The following is an 18,119-nucleotide window of genomic DNA, read 5'->3' on the forward strand; positions in this document are numbered from 1 at the left end:
TTTTGCTGCTATTTCAACTCCTGACTGTTGTGGAACATTGTGGTTGACTATCATAGGCAAACTGAGACCAATTATTAGTATGCAAATGTATGAACACCAACCATTTCATTCTGGCTTCTGTAATTATTGAGCCATAGGGCAGTGATTCATATTGGTGAAGTTGCCAGGACAAGTTGCTGCAAACACAATACACTGCCTGCCTAAATCCAGTAAAAGATTCCTTCCACATTTTAAGGATTTTCGTGTGGTCAGGGAAGAACAGAAGTTCTTCTGCAGATCCCTGAAGGAAATTTTGATCTCTCTCTTGAGCAGAGGGAGTTAAAATGGCCTGGATCTCCCTTAGGTGCTCTGGTAAGAATTTTATTTTTGCTATCTACAAATGATAGATCCACACCAGGTTAAAATGGAGCTGCAGCAGAGAAACATGTTGTGTCATGTTTTCCCTATAACCCTTGATTCCCTGACTGATTCAAAAGGCTACCTCAGCCTTGAATATACTTAATGACCCAGCCTCAACAGACCTCTGTTGTAAAGAATTCCACAGATTTACAACCCTCTGAAAGAAGAAATTCCTCCTCATCTCTGTCTTAAATGTGCAACCCCTTATTCTGAGATTATGCCCTCTGGTTCTAGATTCTCCCAGAAAGGAAACCTTTCCACATCTACACTGTGAAATCCTCTAAGAACTTATACGTTTTGTCAAAATTGCCTCTCACTCTTCATCATAGAGTCATAGAGATGTACAGCATGGAAACAGACCCTTCGGTCCAACCCGTCCATGCTGACCAGATATCCCAACCCAATCTAGTTCCACCTGCCAGCACCCGGCCCATATCCCTCCAAACCCTTCCTATTCATATACCCAAAACAGGCCCAGCCTGTTCAGCCTCTCCCTGTAGCTCCACATTACTATGAATATAGGCCCAATCTATTGGACTACCCAATTACTCAAGACAGTTCTTCCATATCTGGTATCAGCTGGATGAATCTTCTCTGGACTGCTTCCAATACCAGTGCATCTTTCCTTTGATAATTGGCCCAGAACTGTTTACAGCATTACTCTGACAAGTTTTCAGCAAGGCCTTTCACAAGGTTCCATGTGGGAAGCTGATAAAGAAGATTAAAAGCTCTTGGGGTCCAGCATAAGATTAGATTAGATTAGATTACTTACAGTGTGGAAACAGGCCCTTCGGCCCAACAAGTCCACAACGCCCCGCCGAAGCGTAACCCACCCATACCCCTACATCTACATTTACCCCTCACCTAACACTATGGGCAATTTAGCATGGCCAATTCACCTGGCGTGCACATCTTTGGACTGTGGGAGGAAACCGGAGCACCCGGAGGAAATCCACGCAGACACGGGGAGAACGTGCAAACTCCACACAGTCAGTCGCCTGAGGCGGGAATTGAACCCGGGTCTCAGGCGCTGTGAGGCAGCAGTGCTAACCACTGTGCCACCGTGCCGCCCACGATCCAACTTGGCAAGTTGGATCTGAAACAGTGGTGGAAGGTTGCTTGTGTGACTGGAGTCTGGTATGCAATGGTATATCATTGACATTAGTGATGGCTTTGTGCAGTTTTCGTGCAGTCCATGTGCTTGCTTGGTGCTATCGCACCTACCCAAACGTTTTTCATCACTGGACCTGACCTCTTACCTATGCAGGGTTAATCCTATGATTCCCACACCAAACTTCATCCCCTGAAGTAAACTGTCTCTCCTGCTTAGTCTTGTGTTTGGCTTGTGCATTCCTGATGCTGTTTCAACATACATGCACACGATTACTCCTAAGTGCACATCTGCTGGTGCAACCCTAGAGGTTAATGAGGGATAGTCCTATATTCAAATAGAATCCGGGACAGTTTGGTATCTAGTGAAGCTGTAAGGTGTTTCTTTAAACCTGCCTTCAAAGTTTGGACTGTTCTTTCTGCTACACCATTGGATGATGGATGATATGGATCTGTCCTTGTATGTCAAATACCATTCAACTTTAGGAAGTACTTACATTCCCTGCTGGTAATCGATGACACGTTATCTGTAACCAACACATTCCCAGTCAATGCATGGTACTCCTTTCAGGGTGGTATAGTAGTTCAGTGGTTAGCACTGCTGCCTCACAGCACTTCAATTCCAGCCTTTGGTGACTGTCTGTGTGGAGTTTGCACACTTTCCCTCTGTCTCCTGATTCCTCCCACAGTCCAAAGATGTGCAGGCCTGGTAGATTGGTCATGCTAAATTGTCCATAGTATCCAAGGATATACAGGCTAGGTGGGTTAGCCATGGAAAATATGGGGTTACAGCAATAGGATAGGGGGTGAGTCTGGGCGGTGTGCTGTTCGGACGGTCTTTGTGTATTAGATGGGCTAAATGGTCAACTTTCTCACTCTCAGAATTTGATAATTCTGTGTCTGTTTCCAGGAGGCCTTGTATTGCAAACAATGCGCACAATTTTTCTATCGTCCCCCCTTATGTTTGACGAATGAACTTTATGCACGTCCAGCCAGTTTGAGTTGGCATTCACAATGTCCTTCGATATTGAGCCCACAGAAGAACCTGTGTAGTTGATGTGTAACCAAGTCCAGAGTTTATCCGGCCATTTCCACGAATGTGGGTGAACTGCTAGCGATAATGTTTGTTCTTGTTGGCATTCTGGGCACTACCCGATCCATGTGGCTATGTCTGCATCCAATCCCAGCCACCAGACATAGCTTCTTGCCAGCATCTTCATTTTGGAAACCCCTGGTGACCCTGGTGGAGTTCAGAATATCTGAAGGCGGCCTTTGCTCGGGACAATCGCTCTTGCTCCCCATATTAATATGCTATCCTTTACTGTGATCTGGTCTCTCCATGTCCAAAGAGGTTTCAGTTCCGGTTGTGAAATTGCTTTGATTTCCCCCATCATTACCAGCTGTTTCAGTTTGGGCAGAACTGGCTCTTTTTGCGTAGAAAGTTTGATATTGTTAGCTGTGACTGGAAGTGTGTCCAGAAAATTGCAATTCTGTACTCTTTCAGTGATGGTATCACCAATGGTGTATCTGCTAGTGGGAGGTGGCTCAATGTGTCCAATTTGCTACTTTGCCTGCCTGATGATGTTCCAACTTGTAATCATATGTACTTAGTATTAGAACCTACTGCTGAACTTGGTCTGAAGCTATGGGTGGCACTGCCTTGTCATTTTGAAGTAGACCTAGTAGGGCTATGTGGTCTGTTATCATTACAAATGAACATCTGTTAAAGGTATTGGTGGAACTTCTGGACTCCCAATATGACCATCAAACTTTCCTTCTACATCTGGGCATATTTTTGCCCTTCATTAACCAAAATCCTGGATACAAATGCTATTGGGCATTCCTCTCCATGGGCCACTTATGAACTAATATGACTCTGATGCAGCACGGGAGGCATTACCCAATCTTGCTTGGGATCTTCGTGTGCTAGCACCTTAGAGAATGATGGCTGTTTTTTCACTTCCCTGAAAGTTACAACTTGGCTACATAACCATTTCCAAGGCTGACCCTTTTTTAAGACTGATGCAATGGTGCAAGGATGGAGACTGGATTAAATATGAACTTTCTGTAATAATTCAGCAGTCCACGGAAAGACCTAAGGTCTGCTACAGTTGTGGGAGCCAGGACACCTTTGACACACACACACCCCCCCCCCCCCCCCCCATTAGAACCGGGTGACCATTTAATTGTACGTTTATTTTGATTGGTTCTGGATTAGGATATTGCTAAGCAATTTAACTGGTCCAGACCAGATGTCGATTAACTTTCCAGGGTGTGTGTCCTCCTGAATACCAGCCTGTGAGTTCTCCTACTTGGTTTAAGTCAAGTGGAGCTCTCGTGCGGTTTTGAGTCTGCCTACAAGCAGCAACTACAATGGTTTGTTCGCCCGGATCTGAAGAAAATTTTAAATGTTTGGCTGATGCTTGGCTTTGTTTTGGGGTTTTGCTGTGGGCTGACCTCGAGTCCCTCTGTTCAGAATATGTCTTGAGTGAGGCTATAAAATTGCCTTTACTCAAGTGGTGTTCTCTGAGCTCAGTCAGACTGATGAGGGCGTCCACTTACATTAGAATACCCTGTAACTCATTTGTTTGACTTGCTGCATTTTCTAATGACAAAGTCAATGTTTAAGGTCCAGTTGGGCATCCACGAGTAGGTGCTTTTGCTTGATTACATAATCCCACATGCCAAGTGGTTTCTAAGCATCCCATTAAGGATTAAATCAAAGTCATATGACTCAGCCAGTTGTTTTAACCTAGTCAAAAATCCTGGTACGGATTTGCCTGTTTCTCAAATTGCCGATTACAATTGGTACAATTTGACAATTGGAGAAGGCATGGGGTCATAATATTTGTTAACTAAATCCATCAATGGTTTGAAAGCTTATAGTATGTTGTGCTTCAGGGAAAATTAGGCTCCTAATAACCAAAAACGTTTCAGGCCCCAAACTGTTCAGAGAATTGCTCATTATTTTCATCTGTCCCAGTGTCATTTGCCTGGAAAAAATAATGCATTCCTTCCACATGCTGGGCCCAGTCTTTGGCAGGATCAAATCAAGCTTGCTAAATAATGGCAGGACGCCAGAAATGTTTACCCCAACTCAATGACAACTGTCTTACGCAAATTTCTTCAGGAGTGTGCTTTTCTCTCATCACCACTGAGGCTGGTATCTTGTCACTAACTCGGTTTATTTACACATGGAGAGTCCTTGACACTGGTCCAGCTCCCCAGAGCCAACTCTCAACTCGACAGAACCTTTGACACTCCTATTCTTATCTGTCAGCCAAAACTCCCTGATTGGACCCGATTAACAGCCCCAGGCAAGAAACTCCTGTTCCATAAGGTCCACTGTCTGATCTCATTACAGTCACTACAGCTTCCATTGCTTGACTAATCAACTGTGCAAACCAATACTTGCAATGGGTGTCACATTACTTGTTTTCAAAAAGTGCAGAAATCCTTCAACAATTCTTGGTCTTTAAACCAATGTCTTCCCAGTTCTGTCCAGAATTAAAAACAGAAATTGATGAACTGGCATTGCTTAGTGGTCGCTACTCACTTTGAAAATGGAAACTAGAAAAATGTGGAATTGTTATCAACTTTCCTCTGTCCTCCTAAAATTGCATTTCAGAAAGACTCCCTCTTTTCAGAGGGAGATCACGTCTCACTTGTCCGAACGGTAAAGAATAAATTGGGAAATATGGAATTCTTTGTTTGGGAATTACAATGCAATTGCTTGAGAAGAACAGCCTGCAGACCTTGAATAACTTGTGTATGAATGCATGTAACATGCCTTCAAATTGGTGTGCAGCCTTGTTCAGGTATAATTGGGACTAACTGTGAAGCATTGTTTCGTTAAAACAAGCTCATGATATGTATTCATAAATAAAGTTGGCAGTATCAGAAATGAGCAACTTTGATTAGTCAGTCACCCTGTATGAATCATTGAATTGTTAGGCTGCAGAAGGAGGCCATTTTGTCCAATATGCTTGCACTGGTTCTGTTACCTTGAACAAATCTTCTAACTTTTCCCTTCTATCTCTGTACACCATTTGTATCTAAATAGCCAATGCCCTTTTGAATGCTTTAATTGAACATGTCCAACTGCATTTCAGTAGAATTGTTTTTGGTTTAGCTACCGTGAACATTACTTCAAGCTCTTGCAATAATCTGTGCCATAGAAAATCTGAAACGTAGTGGAAGATTGACAATAGTGAGGGTGTGGTTAGTCGAGGTATCAGTTAAAGCATAGATGGCTTCTGCCTTCCAAAGTAAAACCAGAAAGGGCAAAGTATAGATGTTCATGTGCTTACAATATGAGCATGACTGTAATGCAGCAAATAGGAGATTGAAAAGCCATCAGGCTGCTAAAACACATGAGCAATATTTGAGAAGTATTGCATACGTTATAAGATTTTTGTTTGGCTCCGCTAATTTTGCTTCGGATTTCTGTCAGATTATTGATAGATCAGAGAGTCTCCTGATAAACTTCATTCTACATAAATAACTGTGTCATACGGAAGAATTTGATTTTAGTACACCCTTTTTCAATGTATTTGTTTTTTATACATTAAATAATTTGGTTCCAGCAAGGTTCATAAATATTCTTTCATGGGATATGTTCATCACTGGCAGCTTCAGCATTTGTTGCCCATATCTCATCTTTGGTAAGATGTCAGTGTTGTAGCTGTACTTGTTGAGGGACGTGATTAATTCTGGAGCACAATCTTCTGGTCTATTAATGGGATGTTACCAGATCACATTTGCAGTATCCATTGCCTTTCAGTTGTTTTTTTTTATGTTACGTGGACTGAATGGAATTGAATGAAGGTGGACAATTGCAGTGCTGGGGAACATTATCAGGAGGCAAGATGGATCATCCATTTGGCATGTGATAAATATGACATAGCTTGCATTTCCAAATGAAACAGACATCTTATTGTTCTTTGTTCTTGCCTTCCTTTGTGGAGGTCCCAAGAACGGAAGGGGGTTACTTTCAACGTTTTGCTAATTTGCTGCAATGCATCCTGAAAGTAATGCAGAAGAGCGTTGTAGATGTCAAAGTCCATGGCAAAGTAGATTAATTTCTAGTTGACGTAGTTATGTTTAAACCTTTATATATTGCCATGAAGGTATGTTATATAAAATATTAATTCTATATTGCTTTGGCTGTATTCGAATTTTGCAGTTTTTTGTTGGAAAAGCAACATTTTACTGAAACAATGGAACTCTAACTCCCTTTAAATTGGCTGCCAATTTACATTACCATGTAAACTCACGAAGACTACCAAAGACACTGAAGAGGTGAAAACAGCTTCTTTTCAGTCTTGTGACAAATGAAGATTGGAAATATGGCATCAAAAGCTAATTATCTAAGGCCACAAAACTTACTAAAATGACTGCCTATATGAACTAACGCAAAGACACCTTTTGGAATATGCAGTGGTATTTTGAACTTGTACTGATGTCTTGAAGAAATTGTTGTTACCAGCTAAGCTTTGTGCGTACCAGCAGGAATGAGAAAAAACTTCTCTCCTCTTTTAAGTTTGTTGAGCCTCTATCTGTACCTCAGAACTTTGAGAGCAATGTCTTCAGAAGGAAAGGAAAATTCCAGCTTCGTATTGAAAATAATTGAAAGCAAATAACAGTCTTTGACTCACAGCTAGACTAGGATATGAGCTGTAAATATGAACTGTCTCATATTTTTCATGATTTACTTACCTTTTATTTTTCTAATCTGCAATAGCATGGATTTCATGTGCATTCATTGCATTTCGGTACAGATATTAACTGTTTAATGTTCTTACTTGACATAAACTTGACTTCTTACTATGTTAAAACTTAAATCCTGTCTGGCTGATTCTTTACAACATCCATGGAAACACTAATGTGATTACATTTGATTGGCAATGTCATCCTTTAAAATTTTAAGTATACCTGTTCAGTCAAATAATAAAGGAAAACATGGAAAACCATTCCATCTTTACACCTGGTCATAATATGTCAAAGAATTCCCTTGACATCTGATGCACTGATCATTTCTACCTTTGGCAGGTCAAAGTTGTTAGAATTGAAAACAAATTACTGGAAATGTACAAGTCAGTGAGAAGATGAGTTTAATGTGTTGAGTGTTAATAATAGACTATTTTTTGGTGTCTAGATATTATGTTCATAATTTGGCTTAGAAATTTGATTCCTCTATACATATATTTTGAGGTATCTAATCCTGTAAATAGGTGGGCAGAAATTGATCCTTATTCTAAGCGGGAGTTGCATTCTTGTGCTGTTTGCTGATGATAATACTGGACAAGTCAGATCAGAGTGAAACCTGGCTTTACAGTTCATTAGTTTAATGTTTGCAATTAATTATTATGGCGGTCAGTCACTGAATGCGTTGATGAGAGGTTGCCAATGTTAACAGAAGAACTCAAGCTTATTACACGAGGAAAAAAATGCTTTAATGACTGTGTTAACATCTTTTTAAACTAACATCAAAACAAAGATTCATCCTGTTTCCCTTAATATGCTTTTACAGGCATTCGATTCCAGAGAGCTACCACTGCTCTAAGTTCTTTAATTTCTTTCTAGTTCTCTTCCATGGACTGGTGAGATAAGTTTCCAAATTACTTCCAGTTCTGCTGGCCTAAATCCCTTCTCAGTTTTCAACAATTGAAAACTTCTATGCAACCTCTCTCTGTTTAGAGACTACAAACTAAAACGTTTGCACTTGGGAGACCTCTCTACTGTAGTGAAAACTCAATTCTTCTACTCTGAGGAAATGGTACTCCTAAATTGAAGTCAAAACCAGGCTAGAGGTCCTTGATTTGTTTACTCTATCATAAATTCAACAAAATAAAGATTTCATTTATTAACAGCACAGGTGTTCTGCCAGACAATTAAGAGTTTCAAAATGCTTTGGAAATTATGTATTTAGGTCACTGTTCCAAATGACTTTCTGATCTCTTTCAAAAAGAAGTTTAATGTATTGTACACCTTTATCACAGTAAAATATTTTATACCGAATCAGGTTTTTCTCGAGATGTCCACAGCGCACACCTGACCTGTTGAAAATGATGAACAACCTATTCCTATAAAAGCCCTCAAAGTAAGCTGTGCCAATTTGGTTCGCAGATTGAAGCTGCGAGCATGAATGTAAGGCTGATTTTTAAGATTTGGAAGAATAATAGTAACTACAGCTATCAATTAAAGATATTGCCTTTCTTCCTATTTTTAGTTGTAAAAATAGCGATCTGCAGAAATTACCTCAGCGGTGGTTAGAAGAAGTTCTACATGAGGTTAAGTCCAGTATCCCTACATCCAAACTCTGTGCTACCCGACGTAGTGCTGGCATTCCATTTTATATTCAGGTATGGGAAGGTTTGGATTTGTTGCTTAACATAAATAAATTTGTTGCTTTCTATGAAACTGTAAAATGCCACAACCTTATCATTGGAGATGAGTAGATCTGAATTTTTTTTAAATTATGAAACAAAATTTTAGCTTAATTTTGTTAAATTCACTTGGACAGTGTAACTTTACATTTCATGTTAAGAAAATGTGATCAGCAATAGACCGTATCCCTAATAGTTATATTTTCTTCATTTTTTTGCTTTGTCTCAGTTGACAGCAAAGCAAGGTGGGAAGCAGTTCCTCTCAGGATGCCCATTAATATTGTTATGCAGTGTTAAGACATGAATTTTGTGCCGATCTGTAAAATATCTTTTACTTTATCAAGTGTGGAAAGGTATTCAAGAAAGACAGATACATTTATGAACAGAATGAAAAAAAAAGTAATCAGAAACCAAATCTAGTTAATTCTGATGTAATTTAAAGATAAGGCATCCCATTCATGTGTGAAAGGAGAGAAGATGTCTTTAAAAATCATACATTTTGTTTTTCTCCCTCTACAGGCCTTAGTGTCTTCAGAACCTAGAGCCTCCAATATGAGTCTCCTGAAACTGACAATGAAGGAACTGATTTCACTTGCCATACCATCATCAAAATGCCAAGATGAGACTGCCTCTGTTCCACAGGTAGCAAAGAGACATAAATTTATAGTTTCTACATATTAGATTATATTTTAATGGTGGAGCCTGTTAAGAATGTTCTTTAAAACCTCATTCTTAATTAGTTATTAATGCAAGTCTATTTCTGAATGTAACAGAAGCTGAAATACAATTTAACTTTTTTCTTATCTCTGTACAGTTATTGTCATTCCCTGGCAGTGATAGAACTGAAATAATTGCTTTTCCTTGTGGTGTGGAGATGATTTTGATATTTCAGGTTGTATTTCGTGTATTCCTTGCTGATGTGTCTTGTCAAAACTACACCCCAGCTTCCTTTTGAAATTTGCCAGTGTTAATTACTTCCACTATGTTATGATGAGAGTTACGAAGATGCACTGATTCTTCCCAGTCCTGCTCCTCCACTGGTTACAAAAAAAAAAGTTATATGTAATTAAGTTGGTAATACGACCAGTTTATAGACAGAAAAAAGTTTAAACTGTACAAACTTTGTGATGAAGTATGTTCAAACATTCTAAGATTAACATGAGGCAAATATGGATAACAGTTCAATACTCAAACACCCCCATTGAACACAGCAAACAGCAGTTGCAATTGAGAGAGATCGCAAGGGGCTCTAGTAAATCACCATCAACAGACTGAGTCACAAACATTTAATAAAACTTCATGAGTTTATGATCTGACCTGGAAACTTCTTCAAGTTTAGCTCCATCACAAACTGCCTAACATTTGCTCCCATTTTGGTTGTTCAATTTCATTTTCTGGGAGTATACTGTCCTAGATTCTTGGAAACTGCTATCCAACACTTATTCACAAGCAACCGCCAACTTCTCTCAAACTGTAAGCTTCACAAGCCCTTGCTGCCCTGAGTTGGTTTCCTGAATTCTAATCAGATTTGGGTTTCCTTTGTCCTTTTTCTCAGCTAATCTGCATTACTAGTGGCATATGGCTTCTTCTGAGCCTTCGCTGCTCCCAGCACTTGTCTGGATCGCTGGCTGCAAACTCTTACCTCCGACAACTTTCTTGAGTTATAAGAATACAGCTATCCAATGCTCTTAATTGTCACTGAGTGTCCAACTGCACACTCCATGTGGCTCTGTTACATTTTCAGCAATGCAGCGAAACAGTTCTTTTCTTCATGAAATTTCAATTTCTATCTATTGTCTTCTCTAACTGTGACCTGGAAACTGTACTTTAATAACCATGAACTGTTTTAAGTGACCTGTTGAAAACTTTGCAACAAGCCCCATCCTTGTTTCTCGATAGTATTGATACAATATTTTGGAACAGTCAACTGTAGCAAGCCATTGGAACTGCCTGTACCCTAGATGTCACTATTTTCAGAGTGCTGGCATCTCCATAAATTCATGCCACAAAATAAGTATTTCATCAGTACTTTACTCCCAGACAGTGGGTTCCGTAGTCAGTGAATTTAGTTTTTATGTTGGGAGTCTCCCACCCCCAACCCACTGAATGCAAAACTGGCAGGAACCTTGCATTGCTTCTGTCTAGGAGGCCCAATACTATTTGACTGCATTCAGACTCTAAATGGACAGCACTGGGTTTCCCACTATATTAACGCCCCAAGTTTGGTTCAAAATCCATCTTCGGGGAGCTGCCAATCAGAGACAAGCCATGCTTCTGGGGGCAGTGTCAGTTGCTAATCATTTACTGAAGTTTTCACCACGAATTGTCCCTGGAGTAGGATAGGTACCTTTTGAGGGGCGAGGTGGTTCACTGGCGACGGTGGTAGGGTAGAGGGATTAGATGTAAGGAAATGGTGTAGCTTTCAGTACTGCTTCCCAATACTGGGTCCTTTGATTAGAAACTAAATGCTTGTGAATGATGGCCTCCCTTACAAGGCCAGAAGAAAACCTGATGGGTACTGGGCTGCTTTGAGGAGTTCAGAGACCCTTGCAACTCCCATTAAATTCTTGAGTCTCCATTAATTCCCAAGTGCCAAATGCTGGCAAAAGGGACTAGATTAATTTAAGATACCTGGTCGGCAGGGAAGAGTTGGACCGAAGGGTCTGTTTCTATGCTGTACACTTCTATAATTCTAGTATTGTATTGAAAATCAATGAGGAGGAATGTTAAATTAATTAACTAAATATTAAAAACAAGAGGTTTGACTGGTTTGCATTCATATGTTTTAAAAGATCATGTGGAAGAGATTACACAACAAATATTTAAAACTTTGCTAAAAGAAAAATGGAGTGGCTGAGGACTGGTAGACAGCCAATAAGTATCCTTACTACTTGGAGATAAACCTATTCTGGGTGTGATAGAACAGTCAGCTTAATTTTGGTGGAAGCAAAGATAATTGAAACATGAGAAAAGAAAAATATGTAGAATGCAAAAATATTATAATATTAAGTCATTGTGAATTTCAAAATTAGAAGCCCTGCTTAACTAACCTCATTGAAGTTTTTGAAGATAAAACAAGTTTGATAGATGTTAAGATATTTAGGCTTTTAAAATGCCTTTGATAAGAACATAGAACAGAACAGTACAGCACAGAACAGGCCCTTCAGCCCACTATGTTGTGCCGACCACTGATCCTCATGTATGCACCCTCAAATTTCTGTGACCATATATATATCCAGTCGTCTCTTAAATATCCCCAATGACCTTGCTTCCACAACTGCTGCTGGCAACGCATTCCATGCTCTCTCAACTCTGTGTAAAGGACCCGCCTCTGACATCCCATCTATACTTTCCTCCAACCAGCTTACAACCATGACCCCTTGTGTTAGTCATTTCTGCCCTGGGAAATAGTCTCTGGCTATCGACTCTATCTATGCCTCTCATTATCTTGTATATCTCAATTAGGTCCCCTCTCCTCCTCCTTTTCTCCAATGAAAAAAGTCCGAGCTCGGTCAACCTCTCTTCATAAACTAAGCCCTCCAGTCCAGACAGCATCCTGGTAAACCTCCTTTGAACCCTCTCCAAAGCATTTACATCTTTCCTATAATAGGGCGACCAGAACTGGACGCAGTATTCCAAGTGCGGCCTAACCAAAGTTTTATAGAGCTGCAACAAGATCTCACGACTCTTAAACTCAATCCCCCTGTTAATGAAAGCCAAAACCCCATATGCTTCCTTAACAACCCTGTCCACTTGGGTGGCCATTTTAAGGGATCTATGTACCTGCACACCAAGATCCCTCTGTTCCTCCACGCTGCCAAGAATCCTATCCTTAATCCTGTACTCAGCTTTCAAATTCGACCTTCCAAAATGCATCACCTCGCATTTATCCAGGTTGAACTCCATCTGCCACCTCTCAGCCCATCTCTGCATCCTGTCAATGTCCTGCTGCAGCCTACAACAGTCCTCTATACTGTCAACGACACCTCCAACCTTTTGTGTCGTCTGCAAACTTGCTAACCCATCCTTCAATCTCCTCATTCAAGTCATTAATAAAAATAACGAACAGTAGAGGCCCAAGGACAGAGCTCTGTGGAACACCACTCACCACAGACTTCCAGGCAGAATATTTTCCTTCTACGACCACTGGCTGTCTTCTGTTGGCCAGCCAGTTCTGTATCCAGATAGCTAAGTTCCCCTGTATCCCATTCCTCCTGACCTTCTGAATGAGCCTGCCATGGGGAACCTTATCAAATGCCTTGCTGAAGTCCATATACACCACATCCACAGCTCGACCCTCATCCAACTTTTCTAGTCACATCCTCAAAGAACTTGATCAGGTTTGTGAGACATGACCTGCCCCTCTCAAAGCCGTGTTGACTGCATTTAACCAAGCCATGCTCTTCCAGATGGTCATAAATCCTATCCCTCAGAATCCTTTCTAACACCTTGCAGACGACAGACGTGAGGCTTACTGGTCTGTAATTGCTGGGGATTTCATAATAAACCAATGAGTAAAGTTAGGGCATCAGAGTTGAGGGACAAAGTAGAATGAATGTCGAGCTGTCTGCAAGGCACAAAACAGAGCATCAGGACAAAAAAGATAACTATTCTGTGTGGGCAGTCACATCCCATAAGAATCCGTGCTGGGACCAGTGTTCACAATTTTTGCACTAATAATTTAGACCTTGAAATCAAAGATGTAGGCTAGAAGTTTAAATTACAGTGATGATCTAATTTTGGGAGCCCCTAGCTGATATGGCAGGCAATCAAATACCTATGGATGGGGCTCCTTTCCCTTTTAAGGAATGAGTTTGAAACTAGTTGATGGGCTAACAGCTCTTTAATTCCAGTAGTGCCAGTACTTGCTGAAGTCAGTTGGCCCTGAGGAACTTCTGTGGTGGTACCCTGGGACTGAGATGATAGTGCTCCAAGAACAACGGCTATCTTGCTTTACGCCACATACGAATCAGGATCGGGTGAACTTTATCCCTTTAAGACCATGTATTTTTATTTTCATTAAATTTGGATTATGGACTAAAATAGAATATGTTGATTTAAACAAGGAGATTGTAAGAACACGTCTACAGTTTTTTAAAAATCATGTTTACTGGCGCACATCGTATACAATGCTCAAAGGTGCAGAGAGAAAAAACAGACAGCAACATTTTGATTGTCTCCTAGTTATCAGCAAAGAACCATGAAGCCTGCAAAGAGAGAGCATCAAAAAGTCTCTCTCTCTCTCTCTCTCTCTCTCGGTCTCTGTGTGGGGACACCAAAATATATCAAGTAACTTCTGCTCACCTTACTTTACATATATGGTCAAGAGTAAGCTGTTTGAGCCTAATCCCCTATCGAAGGAGGACTAAAATACTTCAAAGATGGTGAAAGGGTGAATTTGCAACCAGGGAATGAAAGAGAGCATTGATATGCAGACAACTTTGTTAACAGCAAAGGCTTGATTTCCAGTGCACTAGCACAATAAGACCTAAAATTCCTCATTTTTATTGACCTTTACTTTTACTCTGGCTGCTTGGTGACGTACTCCATCTAATGCTCCCTTGATACAAAGAGGAGTCATCATCTTCTGATATAAGGGGGAAGTCATCATCTTCTGGTCTACAGCTGTTTTATCTGAGACTGTGAAGAGATCTGGATCAAAGTTTGGATTAGGTATTGAGAGTATACTTCAAGTGATTTAATTTCGTGTTAGACTTTAAGCTTCATCATAGATATTTTGAAAGATGTTTATCAAGATTTTTTTGCATGATGAATTGTGTGAAAGAATTGCAAATTGAAAACCTGGAGATTATCAGTTTGCCTTTTTCGCTGCTTGGTTCTTGAAGAATAAACATTAGTTACAAAGATTCAGACAACATTCTTTGTTCAAGTGAGATAACTGAATTAAAATTCAAAAACTAACTGCTAATTACTGAAGAGGTTGGAATAACATGCCATTGCTTAGTTGGTGTATGTCCCCTCAATGTGAAGTTTAGTAACTTTGCTAAATAACCTCACTGAATGAAAAGTATACAGAACATCAATAAATCTTGATCGAAAGCAAGTGTGTGATCAAGAAGATGTTATGTTAGTGCTTTGTAACTGACATTTAAAACCAATTTGAGTTTTAAAATCAATAGACTTAGTTGAGGAGAGAAGTTTTTCTGTTTGAAAATAGACTTATTCTGTAACTCCATTTAATGTTGAATGCTGTATTGCATAAATTGAGAAATTGAGCACAGCTTCACTTTGGTCATGGTACTTTTATATAAATAGAAGGAGAAGAAGCTAAATATAGAATTCAGTATTATGTATGATTAAGTAACAAGGCTACCATTGAAGCCAAACTTGAGTGTCATATGGAGTCAATTAAACTGATTAAATTACAGCTTTTTATGCTCCTTGTTTGCATGCTCTCTGTATTGCTGTCTTTACTATAACACCTGCTGGTCTCAATATATAAATAATTAAGAGTTAAGAACAACCCCTGAAATTGTGGAGCGAATTCTGATATCCGTGTGTACTATTGCCCAAAATTGTTAGATAGCTATAATATTGTAATTACTTCACAGTTTTGTGACGCAGATTAAGGTTATCATGTTCCTAACTGCCAATTTGTTAAGTTCTGCAATAAAGAACAGCATAAAATGCAGAAGAAATAATGCTACAAAATTTAATGGATGTTTTGGAAAAAGTTATTCTGAGGTGGATTCATTTGCAGGAGGTGGACCCTCTGCCATCTGGAAAAGAAGTGTGTTGAACATTGCATTATGCACTTTGTCCATTTGAAATCCAGAAGAAGAAAGGAATCCATATTTCAACTGTACATATAGATCTGTTTCTGAATGTATTTTGCTGTATTTTACTGTTTATTCCCAAGAACTTTACAGTTATATTCTCTCTTTTTTTTTTAAAATGGTTATTTCCCAGCGCTCCTGTGGTACGGCTTCAACCAGTGGAGATGTTTCCCATTGACTTAAATTTATTCCATGGTTGCTTGATTTCAGTCTTGATCATATGCTACCCTGATGTCGCTCTAATATCAACTCTTTGAGTTCAATCATTTGTTCATGTTTAGAGAAAGGCTTTAATGAAATCAGGAGCTGAGTTCATCTGGGGGGCACAAACCACGTATTAGTGAGTAAGTTATTGCTGTGTAAAGTGCCATTTGATAGTACTATTGGTGCTATCTTCTATCACTTTGCTGATTGGGTGGAGGCTGGTAATTGCCCAGATTAAGTTTCTGCCCTTCCTGATATCACTTGGAAGGAATTGAATGAAAACCGCTTGATACAGGCAGATCTTTGTAACTTCCCTGATGTTTTTACCTAAAAAGACACATCAGGAATGTGATGGAATATTCTCCATTTGTCTGGACTGGTGCAGATGCAACTTTATTCAAGAAGTTTGATTCTATCACGTACCAAGGGATGTGCTTGATGGGCACCTCATCTATCTCTCTACCATTATTTTACCATGTTCACAGTATTTACAGGAACTTCTTGTTTTTTTTTTCTCTGTTTTATTACTCACTGATAATGCTAGTGGCTCCGTTAGTTATGGCACCATTCTTTTTACCCTTCAAAATGTTAATTATCATCTGCCCCTGCAACAAACGCTTCGTTCTCTTCAACTTTAGTTTGCTTACCTGACCATCAAGTTGCTGACAAGCCAGAATTGCTTTTATTAGAGCATTTGTTTTTGAGCTTCTACCCTAAATCCCTTTGCTTAGGTACTTTAGAACCATACAAAAGTTACAGCGCAAAGAGGTTATTCAGCGCATGATGTCAATTCTGGCTGAATAAACTGGCCATACAGTCTAATCCCACTTTTCAGCACTTGGTCTACAGGTTTGGAGGTTACAGAACTTCAGCTGCATATCCAGATTTCTTTTAAATGGTTGAGGGTTCTGTCCCAACCACTAAACTGGGCAGAGAATTCCAGTCACCCACCAACCTCTGGGTGGAACGGTTCTTTCCCATATCCCTGCTAATTCTTCTTATTTAAATCACTGCTACTTTCACTTTCAGAACTTCCCTCAAAGCCTAATTATTTTGGTACACATTTAGTCATCTTTTTTTCCAACTGCATCGTGTCCACTTCTCCACTATAAACTGTCTTGCATATTCCATGAAACAAATACAAGGGTATTATATTTAAACTGCATTTCTTTTGCGGGTGTAGCAGCGAGGGTTTTTTTCCCCTTTGCAGGGAAAAAAAATGCACTTAATGCTAATCTTCACAATTCCTTCTGTATACATTTTTGTTTTGTCAGGTGCATTCTTTAAATATCTTGAGAGCTCTGTTTAGAGACACCAAATTAGGTGAAAATATCATTCCATACGTGCCAGAAGGAATGCAAGCAGCCATCCTTGGCTTTACATCTCCTGTATGGGCAGTAAGTCATAACCTTTTAACATTCTTTGTAAATCTGGTAACTAGATTTTTTTTCCCCCAAGACTAATATGACCAAAACCCAATAAAAGTGAAACCAAAATACACACAAAGCACTTCATGTAAAATGCATAGTCTCCTGGTTCTAAGGATGTTATTTTATCAATCTCTTGTTTTCAAGGTGTAATGCTAATGTCCATCAAAAAGACACATCTGTTGGGCAGAACAGCAATCCTCTGCCCTGATGCAGAATGATGAGCTGTACACAGTTTATGTGGGCTTATGTTAAGGACTAGGGGACTGAAGACAGATGAAGCTTTAGAAGAATATCTGGAATGTAGGACCAATCAAAGGGGTCGTGAGATATCCTTAGCGAGCAGGGTTAAGGAAAACCCAAAGCCTTTCCTTTGTGTATAAGGAGCAAGAGGGGAACGAGGGGAAGGGTTGGCCAACTGAAGGACAAAGGAGGAAATATATGCATTGAGTCAGAGAAAATGGGTGGGATTCTTAATGACTTTTGTATCGGTATTCACTGAGGAGAGAGACATGGTGGGTATTGAGGTTAGGAATATATCTTTCATTACTCCAGGTCAAGTCAACATAAGGAGGGAGGAAGTGTTGTGTATTCTAAAATGCATTAAGATGGACAAGTCCCCAGGTCTGGATGGGATCTCAGCCAGGTTACTAAGGGAAGCGAGAGAGGAAATAGCTGGGGGTTTAACAGATATTTTTGCAGCATCCCTGAACATGGGGGAGGTCCCATAGGACTGGAGAATTGCTAATGTTGTCCTTTTAAGAAAGCTAGCAGGAATAATCCAGCTAATTACA

General features: G+C 39.8%; 1 protein-coding gene across 4 annotated transcripts in view; it reads left to right on the forward strand.

Moving 5' to 3' along the window:
- The window catches only part of thada (THADA armadillo repeat containing), a 355,281-nt gene that overhangs the window by 80,128 nt on the left and 257,034 nt on the right, over positions 1–18,119 (forward strand). For all 4 annotated transcript variants that reach the window (XM_072580668.1, XM_072580667.1, XM_072580670.1 and 1 more), the window contains 3 exons: positions 8,741–8,873; positions 9,417–9,539; positions 17,173–17,295. In XM_072580668.1, coding sequence (XP_072436769.1) covers positions 8,741–8,873; positions 9,417–9,539; positions 17,173–17,295 — 379 coding nt within the window. The remainder of the gene's footprint in view (positions 1–8,740; positions 8,874–9,416; positions 9,540–17,172; positions 17,296–18,119) is intronic.

This window comes from Chiloscyllium punctatum, chromosome 11 (genome assembly GCF_047496795.1).
Source record: "Chiloscyllium punctatum isolate Juve2018m chromosome 11, sChiPun1.3, whole genome shotgun sequence".
Classification (NCBI taxonomy): domain Eukaryota; kingdom Metazoa; phylum Chordata; class Chondrichthyes; order Orectolobiformes; family Hemiscylliidae; genus Chiloscyllium; species Chiloscyllium punctatum.